This window comes from Mirounga angustirostris, unplaced genomic scaffold (genome assembly GCF_029215605.1).
Source record: "Mirounga angustirostris isolate CCGP_5_RB_7025 unplaced genomic scaffold, mMirAng1.0.hap1 SCAF_10, whole genome shotgun sequence".
NCBI classification, from domain to species: Eukaryota; Metazoa; Chordata; class Mammalia; order Carnivora; family Phocidae; genus Mirounga; species Mirounga angustirostris.
The window spans coordinates 109,248,587-109,261,861 of record NW_026991718.1 but is presented as its reverse complement, the minus strand read 5'-3'; the positions used below and the strand labels follow the sequence as shown (position 1 = coordinate 109,261,861).

Below are 13,275 nucleotides of genomic sequence, written 5' to 3'. Positions count from 1 at the left end.
GCGGTTTATACATACTTAGAAAAATGTTAATCACTACTTCAAGAACGGCTCATTTGATAAATTTCTTAGATTAGTGGATTGTTCACTAAAAAATGCACAAAGCGTCATAGGTTTTCTCCTCCACACTAAGCTCTTGGGACATAAGAGGTTTTAGAAGGCTTCCAGGATGTGAGAAAGGGATATGCCTCTTCCTTCCTCCTGACCTGTGGATGGAGGGTGGAATGTCCTGAGGGTGGAATGAGGAGCTGGGGCTGCTACAGTCCTCCTGCCGCCTGGATGGCAGTGGCTGAGGATGGAGGGAAAGGGTGGAGGAGACCTGGAGCTGCTGTATTGCTCTGGGAGAAGCCCCTTCCAGAGGGGATTTTAACTACTTGTAACTTGATGGCCTGTCTCTCCACCCCACCCCACCACCTTCTCAACCTAGGCGCCCGCTGGAATCTCCCACTGATGCTGCCTGGGTCCCACCCCCAGAGATGCTGATTCCACTGGTTCAGGATGCAGCCTGGCATGAGACTGCTGACAACTCTCCAGGGGCTTCTAATGAGCAACCAGAGCTGAGAAGCATCACTCAGACTATAGGCTTTCTTTTCCCTTTATAATTTTATGTTTCTTGGGTGCCTGGGTGGCTCAGTCGTTAAGCGTCTGCCTTCGGCTCAGGTCATGATCCCAGGGCCCTGGGATCGAGCCCCGCATCGGGCTCCCTGCTCTGCGGGAAGCCTGCTTCTCCCTCTCCTACTCCCCCTGCTGTGTTCCTGCTCTCACTATCTCTCTGTCAAATAAATAAATAAAATCTTTAAAAAAAAAAAAAAAAATAATAATAATAATTTTATGTTTCTTTCTCATACTGCCAGTACCTTTCTCTGTTTCTTCCCTCTCCTACTGGACTGTGGGCTCCCAGATGGCGTTCCAAACAATGCATGTGGCCCTTCCTAGCTCCAGGTGACTCCGAGTGCCTGTAGCTGACAGAAGCAGTAGTCACGCCTCACTTGGAATTTAGGCACTATAGTTAATATTTATGGCACCAAGTGAGTCAAAATCATCCTTGATGACACTCAGGAAGGCTCTACCCTACAGCCTGATGTCCTGTCTCCATCACCATCTCCATAGACCATTTCCTCCAGGATGGGAACAGAAAGCTGCCTCCTCTACCTGGCAGAGGAAGTAGGTGGTCTATGTTTAGGGACAACCTTGCATAAAAAATACACATTTAAACCCATGCCTCACCCTCAGCACAGCAGGATGCTCACGCCACAAACAGCCCACAGGAACTGGAGTGACTGACCCTATAGGAGAGATACATCTCCCATCACACCCACTCCTGAGCATATGGTCCTTATATCCACCAGTGGGTGGAATCACCCACACCGTTTAAACTTTCTGTCCAGGATAGAGAGCTAAATTCATGGGACAGACTGTAGGAAGCGCATCTCTCCACCGCACCACTCTATCCAGCTCAAGCAGGTTCCTCGCTTCCTTCTACCTGCCTAGCCTCCCCCTCCCTGACCGCCCTTCCCTCCCTCTCAAAGGCTGATGTTCCTTAGGACTCTATCCTTGGCACTTCCCTCTTCTCCTTAAGGGCTCTCAGCCCTCTCTGTAGGGCTCCTGAAACCATCCATATAACCAATAGTGAGACCTTCCTCCCCAGTTAGGGGAGATATTGCCCTAAGGTTGCTCACTTTTGCTCTGGAAAGTGGGGGAGAGAAATTCTCATCTTTGTAGGGTACAAAGGAACACAATAAATGCTCAATATTCTTTTTCAATAAATGAACGCATGGTAAGAATGGAACTTTCATCTGCCTCCACAGGCTCCTCCCATTCACCCCCAAGATTTGTTCTGAGGACTAGACTTCGCTTGCTCACCTGGGATCCCAGGCCAGGCCTTCTGTCACACCAAGCCACACCAAGCTCAGCAGTGCTCACAGGCCTTTAATCTATAACTGCCTGGCCACATTCCATCTCTCCCCCAGGGTGGAGGGGAGGGTTCAAGTTGTACAGCCAGGTAGGCTGTGCTAGCTCCCAGTCCAGAAGGCAAGGGCTAGGTCAGGCTGGGGACTGGACAGGGGGCTCCCGGCCCCAGGCAATGAGGGAGTTGCTGGCCTGGGCAAGCTCAGTGATGGACACCCGGCCCCGCTGTCGGATGAAGTTAGCCACAGCAGCCAGTTCCTCGGGGGTTATGTAGATGAACTTGCCCCGGTCGTCAATCACACCTGTGGGGACAGAAGGGTTATGGGGCTGAGCCATCTAGGGCGCCCTCCCCGACGTTGCCTGAAAATGCCCACCCACCCACCCCTTCACAACTGGCTCAGAGCCCTCCAGGCCTGACTACCTCCCTGGGCTCCCCTGGCTGCATCCAGTCCTGCCTATGCAAGTCAAATCAGGCTTCCTTGCCTGTCCCTGTCACCTGAGTCATTCCCAGACCTGCTCCCTCTGCTCAGCGCCCCTCCTGCACATCACTTCCCCACCCAGGGCTGAGAAGGGGGGTCATCCTGCCTCTGCAACAAATCCCTGCAGGCCCTCTGTGGCTAGACACACCCCAAGGCCAGGGCCTATGGTGACTGACTCTCACCCCCTCACCTGTCAGAGTCCCCTCAGCCAGCAGGTCCTGGATGCGGTTTATGGTATCCTATGAGAAGAAGAGGTCTCAGAGATGGGCACTGCCGTCCCAGAAGACAGCTGCACTCTCCCTCCACCACAGTCAAATCTCCTCCTCTCCTTCTCATGGCCATCCCCAGTGTGACTCTTTGTTTCTCCTCTGGAGGGGCTCAGGGAAGACAGGGCCGTGGTCCCGGGGCCCTGTAAGACCCCCGAGAGAGGATTTCTTCAAGGCAGGAGAGGAGTGGTGGGGACATTTGGCTGCGAAGGCTGACGCAGCCTGTTTGCAAGAGAGTTGTCAAGGTAACTGGGTTTGGGCTGCCTCGCTTACAGGGGCCGCTGGAGTGATGGGGTTTGGGCTTTTTTCTTTTTCCTCTGTCTAGCAGAAAGACAAGATTCCTGGGGTACCAAAAAATTCCTACAGTCTACTCTTGCTTGAGGGCATTAAGACTCCCATCTTTAAGGCAGTCCCCCTCTGAGAGCCGTACAGACCCCGTGGCCATATTCCATGGAGCAGGCCACCTTCAAGGGCTTACCTGAGTCCGCAGGCCCACCTGGGAAGCCAGGTCTTCCAAGAGCACAACCTTGGACTGCTGTAAAGAGGGGGAGAGGAGAAAGCCTCTCAGCACAGGAGCCCTCTGAGGTTGGTACACCCACCTGTTCTGCTCTGGGTAGCTGGCTAAGCAGGTTCCATGCTCCCAAGGGAGAGCCTTGTTTCCCTCACACACTACTCACGCTCTCCCAGCTGCCTGTACGTGTACACACACACACACACACACACACACACACACTCATCGACTCTCTCATGCCCCTGCTTACGGGGAGGGAGCTGCCCAAACCACTACCTGCCCCATGAGTCACGTCCTGGCCTGGGGACTACCCTGGGACAGGCACCCGTGGAGAGTCGAGCACAGCTGCTACCTTCTCCTCTGCATCCAGCCGAATCATTTTAACATTATGAACAGGCTGGAAGGGGAAGCACCACAGAGATGAAGGGAGGGGCTGACAATTGCCAAAAGCTTATCAAACAACCGTCACTAGGACCCGTGTTTGCTGAAGACCTGCCAGGACAAGGAGCTGAGAAGCGTGGGGCGTGCAGTGATGAACAAGACACCGCTCCTGCCCTCGAGCTCAGAGCCGGTGAGAAGACAGGCAAGAATGTGGACAAGAAGAGAGCAGATGAGAAGCCCCGATGAGCCAGGGTCCTGGTAGGAGAGGTACAGATCGTTCTTGTCTCACCTCTGCTCACTGCCCCCTTGGCCTAGAGATCCCCACCCCGACACGCCACGCTGCTCACCATCCTCTTCACGCTCTTGAGGCACCATGACCACCCTTAAAATCACTGTCACTCAATCTGCTCAGGGCTTTCCACACACGGCCATGCTCCTTGTGCTTCCCTCACCCCCTTGGTAGAAACTTTAGTTCCTGGTGGGGTCCACCGCTGGGTCCTACGCAGGCATCTGCCCTGCCTCCCCCACAGACAGACAGCACGTGACTTGAGAGAAGGTGGTCTTTTGCGTTTCCAGGAATCTTCCATAGCAAATGAGCTGGGGGAGGAGTGACACGGTGACGCCTCCTCAGCTGCAGATGGCATGTAACTGTTCAAACTGCTAAAATGGATGTGCAAGCAGGGAGGCAAGTGAGTGGTGGTTGGGCCAGGGGGTGGCAAGCACAAGGTGACCTGGCCAGCTGGCCTCTACCTAAGAAGCAGGGAGCAGGCACTGGGTTCTCAGTGACAGCTCAGAATGTGACTGCAGAGTCACCCCAGCTGTCCCTGAAGACCTGGCCTGAGGGGATGCTAGGGCCAAAAGTGTGTTTACAGAAACAAACCAACCCACTCAGCCCTGCTCAGAAGGGAGAGAGAATCAAAAAGAGCAAGTTAGGCCTACGCTGCACATAAACTATGCCCGGCACAAAAACATGCCTCCAGTTCTGAAATCCTAGGACTAAAGGGCCCATTCCCCTGGAGCCTGGGAGAAGGCAGGTGGGCTGAGTTCTGGAAATCCTCCTTCTCCCTGCAGACAGCAGCTCTAGGAGGACCAGCCTGCACAGGCTGGAAAGACTTCTATAGTCCAGAAGAGTCTGGAGAAGCCCAGAAAAACTCTCCAGAGAGCCTCTGAAAGCAAGGCCTGGACTTGCCTCTACTCAAGTCTCTGCAGAGGAGAGGGGGAGCTGAAACTGTGGACGAGGGCTTTCTGGAGGGCAGACTCAAGACCTGTCGCTGCCCGCTGGGTAGGTGGGGATGGTGAGTTCCAAACAGCAGCAACAAAGTGTGGGAGATGTCCTGTCAGCCTTCGAGGGTGTCAGGGTGGAAATGGGTTCCATCAGAGGGAAATGAGCTCTCTCCCCCACAGGAATACCAGGCCCCCAGGCTATGAGCCCAGCCCCTTACTGCTGGGAGGAGTTTGAACCCTGCTCCCTTTGGAAGGGGGGGAGGATTATGCAAGGCCTGGCTCCCTGGCACCCCCTAATAGCACCCCCACCACCGCCCCCACTCCCTCTGCACTCCTTCCCTCAGCCGCCTCTGCACCTCTGAGCTGCACTTGAAAACCTCTCCCCTTGTCGCATCCTTCGTGGGAGAGAAGTTGCTTAGCAGCAAAGCAAAGCAGGACGTGCTTATGCAACCTGGAGCAGTACCCAGCACGGCTACAGAGAGGGGGACACACGTGTTGCCCGGCCCTAGATTCCAAAGGAAACATCATCCTGTTTCCCTGAAGACCCAAGTTCCTGATCAGGAACACGTGGCAGGGGATGCTTGTTTCAACTCAGCAGAGTCTCAGTGTGACAGAACTGACAGAAAACACATGTGAAGAAACTTGAAAACACAGTGACTCACTGAGCGTGGGGTCTGAGGAGCAGGGAGACTGTCAAACCCTGAATGTGAGGAAGTGATGGAAGGCTCAGGCCTCCCACACAGACCAGGTCCCTCTCCACTGTCAAAGAAGAGGCTCTTCTGGCCAGGACCAGGCAGCTCAGACTCCCAGGTCCCTGCCCACTCCGGCATGAGCTCCAGCGAGCCGCCGATAGCCCCGGCTCAGGTCCACTCCCTCCACGCCCAGAGAGTGCACGTGACACACACGCACACACACACACACCACACACACACGTGAGGCAGGGAGCTGATGCCCAGCTCTGTCCTGTGGTTTCTTACCTTAATGTAGCTGATGAACTCAGTCAGGAAGCTGTGGGACTAGAGGAGCAGAGAAATTGGGGTAAGTGTCCCCCTTGCAGGGGCTACAGGGGTCTATGCCTACCCACCTGCCTGCCATCTGCGTGAAGAGAGCTTCCCACAGTGAGGGGTTCGGAGGCACCGCCTCCTCTCCTGGGGACAAGGCCTCTGGCCACTGGAGCCTGCGGGGCCTGATGCCCATGCCCCTCTCAATGCCTGACAAGGGCGGCAGGCAAGGAACGGTGGGGTGTCTGGGATGGGGTGGCGGGCTTGGTGGGCATAGAGATGAGCTTTCCAGGGGCAGCAGGCCCACCTGTTCCTCAGTCATGGTCTCGCCCACACCTTCCTCCTCCACCACGAAGGCTTCCTTCAGTTTCAGGTACTCCTCATGCTCCCGCTGGGCCTGCTCCTCCCGGGCCTTCCTCTCTTCCTCCTCCTGTGGACAAGAGTCAGGTACATTGGGGGCGGGTGCCCACCCCATCCCTGTTCTGGGCTCTGCTACCCCCACAGGGCACCAGGGCATATAGTCCGGCCCTTTCTCAGGGACAGAGTTCCTTCAAGAGACTGCTCCCTCAACCCCAAGCTGAGCTACAGGAAGAGGCCCCTCTTCTCATCAGTTCCATTACCTCCCACACGTGTGCTGCTCAGCCCCCTCTCCTCTAAAATCCTGCCAATGACCCCCCCCTTCCTCTCATGTCCAAACTTTGTGGACAAACACCCAGGCTCCACTTCCTCATCATCCATTCACCCCTCCCACCCACTCCAGTCTGGCTTCTGATACTCAACCCCACCAAAACAAGTGCTATGGTCTCAGCCACCATCCATCCGACCAAATCCAAGGGACAGCCATCAGCCTCATAACCCTGTCCTCTCAGTGGTGCTGGGAAGAGCTGACCATTTCCTCTTCCCTCGTTGGGCTGGCAGATCCCACCCTCTCCTGGGTTTCCTCTTGCTCCTTGGGCCATTCTCCTCACCTCCTCCATCGCTCAGCCCTGTCCCTCCTCCCTCCTCCCCTTCCTCAGGCCACCTCGCCATGCCCACAGCATCAACAACCATCTCCTTGCCAGGGACTGCCACAGTTGCCCCAAATCTCTCCTCCCACACGACACACCCACTGGGCCATCTTACAGGCACCTCGAGTTGAGTACGTCCCAGAAAGACCCTGTGATCTGCTCCCCACACATCCGGTGTTCCTCCTGGGTCCCTGGCTCAGTGAGTCACACAGCCATATGGCCAGCTGGTCAGAAATAAAGTCCTATCTACCACTTCTGCCTTCAACTTCCGGAAAACTTCTCAGCCCATCCATGTCACTTCATCACCACCACCACCTTGTACCACAGCTTCCCTCCACGTCATCCTATTTTCCACAGCTCTCAAAAAGATTTTTTTAAAACACGTAGCTAAAGCTGGAACAGAGAATATACAAAATAAGCCTGGTGCATCTTGCAATGCCAAAAAGTAAGAGAGTACTCAGAAAACAAAACAATGAGGTTACGTCAAAGGTACATGGGGGCCAACTGCAAGAGCTCCTGATGACCTACATAACAAGATAAGTAAGATACTATCAGATCGTAACGCAATGCACAAAACTAATATCCACGAGTCCACGTTGGTATAAACAAATACATACACAGGGAAGAAAGGTAAATCTTCTGTACAGAAAAATTCCCGATACTTTGCATACTCTGCTCTTGAGGAGGTGGAGAATAACTCCCTACCCCTTAAGTGTGGGCTGCGCATAGTGACTTATTTCCAAAGAACTACAGGAAGGAGGAAGTAACATTATAGCAGACAAATCTGGCAAATAAAACCTGAGCCAAGCAACCAGGTTAACATCAGTTATGACAAGTCAAGTTGACAACACGTATCCTTCATATGCTATGTCAAGAATGGCGCTTCATCTGTGATCTTCTTCCCAAAAATCCATAACCCCAGTCTAACCATGACAAAAAAATCAGTCGAGCAAACTGAGGAATATTCTACAAAATATTTGCCCAATACTCCTCAAAACTATCAAGATCATTAAAAGGAAAATCTGAGAAAATGTCACAACCCAGAGGAGCCTAAGGAGACATGGTAACTAAGTGTAATGTGGCATCTTGGAAGTGACCCTGGAAAAGGACAGTAGGGGAAAATTAACGAAATCCGAATAATGTGTGGGGTTTAGTTAGGACAATGTATCGATATTGGTTGTGGGAAATACACCACAGACAATGTATCGATACTGGTTGTGGGAAATACACCAGGTAAGTAAGGTGCTAACCCAGGGGAAACTGTGTGCAGAGGAGCCCCAGGACATTTAAGATCCATCAGGCAGGATCACCTTCGGAAAGGTAAAAAACAATAACGGTAAAATCTCCCCTGATGCCTTCTCTGCTGTGTTCTGGCCCATTTGCTACAGCACCCAAAGCCAGGCTCCCTGCCACCCAGGGTCCCTGGACAGCAGGGCCAGTGAGAGGCCAAAGGCACCAGCGAGCTCTTCCTAACTGGGGCAGCCCTGGCTCTCACTCTTTATGCACATCACACCTTTGTGATGTTCCCTTTCTTGTTCTCTGGTTCTCAGAAAGAAGGAAGCACCTGGCAAACAAATGCTCATTAGCCACCTACTACCTCAGTGGTTCCCATTCTCTGAGCATCTATCTCCTCCAGGTCAGGCCCTAAACAGGAACTGGCTCAGGCAGGACCGATCAGCCCTTACAGTGACCTTTAACAACTTCAAGGCCTTTAGAATCCAGACTCTACTCCCTCTCTGACTTCTCTCCTTCTTGCTTATCTTGTTTCAGCCACTCCAACCATCTCAATTTTCTTTACATGCTTCAGGCATGTTCAATAAATCACATACACAAAAATCCCCGTCTCTGGCTCTGCTTTTCAGCAGCGGTTTCACACAGGTTGTGTTTAGAGTCCAGGGACCAAATAAACCAGGGCCTGCTCCTGAAACCAGTCCAAGGCCCATCTTCCAGGTCAGAGATATAACGAGCTGCATGAGAAGCAAGGCTGCCTGCTCATGAGTCAGAGGTCAGGATGGGGGGGAGGGGCCCTTTCACCTTTTGTTCCTCCTCCAGGCGAAGTCGCTCCTCCTCTTTCTTCCACTCTGCCTCCCTCTGGGACTCGAGGCGTTTCCGCTCCTCACGCTCAGCCTCCTCTGCCTGGAGAGAGGCCTTCATAGGGAGCACATCCCTACCCCCCACCAGAGCTTACCCACCTCACAAACAGGCCAGGGGGCCAACCTTGGGCCAGACCATGGACCAAGGCCGTAAGAGACAGTCAGGCAAGCAGCATGCAAAGAGCCCAAGGGGAGGGCCTGACGTAGGGGATGAGGAAGGCAGGACCCTTTCGCACTCCAACCCTCCTGCTTGCCTCACGCTGGGCTTTTCGCGCCTGTTTCTCCTCTAGCTTCCGTAGTTTCTTGGCTCCAATTTTCCCTGACAGGTGACTTTCCACCGGCTTCTCGATACCTTCTTCTTCCTGGGCTGAGTACAGTCAAAGAAAGACAGGTCAGGTCCTAGAGAGGGCTGATGATGATGGATCCATCCTACCCCTTGTCCCTCTCCACATGGCGGCGGATCCCGTTCCTCTCACCTGCAAATGTCACTAGCCCAGCTCTGCCCTCCACAGATATCTACCATGAATGGAGAAATTAACACTCTGAGTCTGTGTATGTGAGAGTGTGTGTGTGTCGGGAGGTATTGAGGGTAGAGGGTAAGGTAAGGGAAAGGTGAGGGAATCATGGGGCAAGGGAACAGATAGTAATTTTAGATGCTGCATCGCCACAGAAAGGGAGGTGTCAGGTTCCAATATCTGAGCATCTGAAAATCACAGGCAGGGATGCTTGGGCTTGCAGACTTCTCTGGTTTGTCTCTGAGCCAAACCTCCAGGGAAAGACGGCCTCATGGGGAAATGTATCCTTGCCTCATATCTAAAATTGTCCTCACTGTGGTCAGGAGCTGCTGAGGGTTCCAGGCTCAGCCCCTGGCCAAAAAGACAGCTCCAACCCCAAGACTACCTAATGTTAGGGCCAGCTAAAAGTTTTTTTTTTTTTTTTTTTAAAGATTTTATTTATTTATTTGAGAATGAGAGAGAGCACATGAGAGGGGGGAGGGTCAGAGGGAGAAGCAGACTCCCTGCCGAGCAGGGAGCCCGATGCGGGACTCGATCCAGGGACTCCAGGATCATGACCTGAGCCAAAGGCAGTCGCTTAACCAACTGAGCCACCCAGGCGCCCCAAGGGCCAGCTAAAAGTTAAAGACCTGTTGGGGCACCTGGGTGGCTCAGTTAGGTAAGTGTCCAACTCTTGATTTTGGCTCAGGTCATGATCTCATCAAGCCCCGAATCCAGCTCTACGCTCAGCGTGGCATCTGCTTGAGATTCTCCCACACACACTTTTTTCCCCTCCCCCTCTGCTCCTCCCCCTGCTTGTGCTCCCACACATGCCCTTGCATGTGCGCGTGCTCTTTCTCTCTCAAATAAATAAAATTTAAAAAGACAAAATAAGACAAAAAAAACCTGTTGGTGCCCAAGCAGCAGAGATGTCTGATCTCAAGTCTGAGACAAAAGGAATGGCACCAGAGTGCCTCTTTTTTGAGCCAAAGGGGCTAATTCCCAAAAGTACAAGGGCAAAGGCCTCAAATGCCCCTTCCTCCGGCTCAAGCCAGGTTTGAACGCTGGAGAAGAGATATTTTTTCCCACAATCCCAGGGGCTCTGTTGGTCTCCCAGGGATATGGAAGCTCTGTCAACAAAATGTCTCCATCCCCAAACCCTTCTAGGGTTACAGGTGACCTCACCTCAGGAACTGCAGAAGCTCCTGGCTAGGTACTCTGGCCCTAGGGTGAAGCTCTCAGAAAATGACTGTGCCCATACCAGTAAGGTGCTGGGATATAATAAGTGGGCTGAGGAACTCTCTAGGTCAATCTGAAGACGACTGCCCTCTTGCTTAGACACTGAAAGCCAAAATGAAGGAAGAGGGGGCTGGCCCAATGGAATAGGGGTCAGGGTCCAGAACTGCTGGTCAGGGTCCAGAACTGGGACCAAAGGATGGGTCCCAAGTCTCCCCTCCCCCAACCCTATCCTGTGGCTCCCAGACAGGTCTCCTACACTGTAGCTCCACACTCCACTCTTCTACCCTTCATGCCCTAAACCAGCCCCTTTCTCCTCCAGGCTGGGCCCTTCTCACCTGGGATGATGGCTTCCTCCTCATTCTCATCCACTTCTGCCCAGGTGACACGCTGGGCTCGACGCTGGGCCTGCAGGCGACTGCCCAAGTCTCTCCGGCGCCGGGGCCTGCCCCCGACTCTCTGCTCCTCAGGTTCCAGGGGCTGAGTCTGGGCCACTGAGCCTGTTACTACCGGCTGCTCCTCATTGTGCAATGGTTCTTGGCCAGCTGTAGGGAAGAGAGGAATCACACAACTGTCTAGTAACCCAACCCACCTGATGGCAGGGGAGCAGCAACCTGGAAGCCTCACCTTCCACTCAACTTCCTCCAGGCTCCGGCTGCCTGAAGCACAAAGCCCCAGTTTCTCAGATCATAAAGGCCTTTATAACCCAGACCCACACCTTGGGCTTTTGCAGCAAGATCACTTGTTCCCTCCTGCCTTTGTCGATACCTTTCCAGCTGGCCTGCCAGAAGACTACCACTCTGCAGGAGGAGCACCTCTGGGAAGCTCATCCTGACTTCTCTAGACCACATCTGCATGCTCACTGCAGGACTGCATTTATTTCTTGCCTAACACCACCTGCCACAGTTTTAGAAGGCATGCCAACCGGGAGCACACCTGAGGTCTGAGGCCTCCTTTCTAGGAAGATTTCTTGACTATCTGCCTTACCTCAGCTCTCTCTCCCCTGCCCTTGGAGCATGTAGGTGCTCTGAAGTAGGTTGTGGGTCCAGAGAGGGGCAGAGACATATACTCAAACCCACATACTGACAAGAAATGGGGGATGGAGGATGACAGGCGTATCTGTTCTGTACCCTGGCAGATGACATGAGCTCCTGGTCGGGGCGCAGAAGAGAGAGAAGGGTGCATAGGGCTCTCTCTTCGAGGGGTAAGGAGAGAGCTTCAGGGAGTTACAGCTCGCAGGTAAGCACAAAACACTCAGGTGCCGCCTTCTTGGCACCCGCTCTGGAGCCAGCCTGGGTGGGACGGGACACCCCGGCGGCCTCTCCTAGGAGCGCACAGGGGGACAGCCCCAATGACGGATGGGAGCATGTCCGCCAGGGGACCGGCCCCTCTGGGTCTAGAGAGCCGGGGGGCGAGAAGAGGAATTGAGTAAGGCTGTCAGAAAGGTGTAGGGGCGCTGCCATCCCGTCCGCGAGTACGGTTGCGGCACTGCGACTCGCCGCCCGGTCCGCGAAGCGCACGTATGCGCAGGCGCGCGGCTGGCCTGAAGCGCGACAAGCGCAATCCGGCTCCGAGCTAGTCGTCTGCCCAGCCAGGCAGGCCAGCGCATGCGCAGGAGCTGCGGGCGAGGGCCTACAAAGGCTCAGGAGGCCAGAGAACGCGGCCCCACCGGCCCTGGAGCGGCGGCATCTCCTACCTGCTGTCGTCCGGCCCCGGCTGCGAGTCAGGAAAAAGATAAGGCCGACAAGCAGAGCCGCCGCCACCAGGTACACCACGGGGGACACCATGACGACGGCTTCCAGGCGGAACCGGCGTCCACCCCGAAGCCCCGGATCTCCCGGGCCCCGCCCAACGGCCATACGGCCCCTCCCGTTTCCCATTCTAGACTCCGCCCACCAGCCGGGGCCCCTCCCAGGCCGCACGCTCCGTAGAGACTCCTCAATTTTTTACTCTAAGAGGAATTTGGGGGGCATGCAAATATTCGTAAGTGGAAATTATCGCAAACGATTTTGTGCAGTGAGACATTTATATGTGTTTTAAAAGCATTAAGCAACATGACAGAGCGTTTATAAAAACATACATATGTAGAAAAAGTACAAAAAGATGCTTAGGAATGATACACACTAACTTCAGGATAGGTGTTAGGAGGAGGGAAAACGATGGATGGGATTAGGCGCAGAGCTTTGCCTGTATCTGTGACATATGATTTCGTTAAAAGAAGAGAGGGGAGGGGAAGAGACCAAATCTTATATTTAAATGAATCGTGATATTATTTTTGTACACAGAACTGCAATTTTATACCTATTTTAGCATAAAATTAACTTTATTAGACTAATACGAGAATTAATGACCCAGTTTTCCATAGTGCGCACTCAAAATTTAAGTACCCACAGGGAATTTAAATTTCCCTGTAATTCTTAAGAATTTTCTATTTTTATTTTTATTTTTATTTATTTACTTTTCTCTTTCAAGAGAAAGATTTCTTTTTTTTTTTTAAAGATTTTATTTATTTATTTGAGAGAGAGAGAATGAGAGACAGAGAGCATGAGAGGGAGGAGGGTCAGAGGGAGAAGCAGACTCCCCGCCGAGCAGGGAGCCTGATGCGGGACTCAATCCCGAGACTCCAGGATCATGACCTGAGCCGAAGGCAGTCGCTTAACCAACTGAGCCACCCAGGC

General features: G+C 53.4%; 1 protein-coding gene across 2 annotated transcripts; it reads right to left on the bottom strand.

The window, feature by feature from the left end:
- Positions 1-1,906: 1,906 nt before the first annotated feature.
- DDRGK1 (DDRGK domain containing 1) lies at positions 1,907-12,459 on the bottom strand. 2 transcript variants are annotated; one of them, XM_045885493.3, is made up of 9 exons: positions 12,294-12,459; positions 10,936-11,142; positions 9,122-9,234; positions 8,809-8,910; positions 6,075-6,197; positions 5,744-5,782; positions 3,129-3,185; positions 2,575-2,623; positions 1,907-2,207 (listed from the first exon to the last, which is right to left on the bottom strand). In XM_045885493.3, exons 1-9 carry the CDS (start codon positions 12,454-12,456, stop codon positions 2,041-2,043), a joined length of 1,020 nt encoding a protein of 339 aa, XP_045741449.2. In that variant the 5' UTR covers positions 12,457-12,459; the 3' UTR covers positions 1,907-2,040. The 2 variants fall into 2 exon arrangements, with proteins under 2 accessions (XP_045741449.2, XP_064428965.1); XM_064572895.1 differs by lacking the exon at positions 5,744-5,782.
- Between the last annotated feature and the right edge of the window lie 816 nt (positions 12,460-13,275).

Coding starts and splice junctions, on each gene's coding strand:
- DDRGK1 (XM_045885493.3), bottom strand. CDS start 12,456: ATGGCCGTTGGGCGGGGCCCGGGAGATCCGGGGCTTCGGGGTGGACGC. Junction 8,911..9,121: donor CGCGAAAAGCCCAGCGTGAG/GCAAGCAGGAGG, acceptor GCCTCTCTCCAG/GCAGAGGAGGCTGAGCGTGA. Junction 5,783..6,074: donor AGACCATGACTGAGGAACAG/GTGGGCCTGCTG, acceptor CTGCTCCTCTAG/TCCCACAGCTTCCTGACTGA.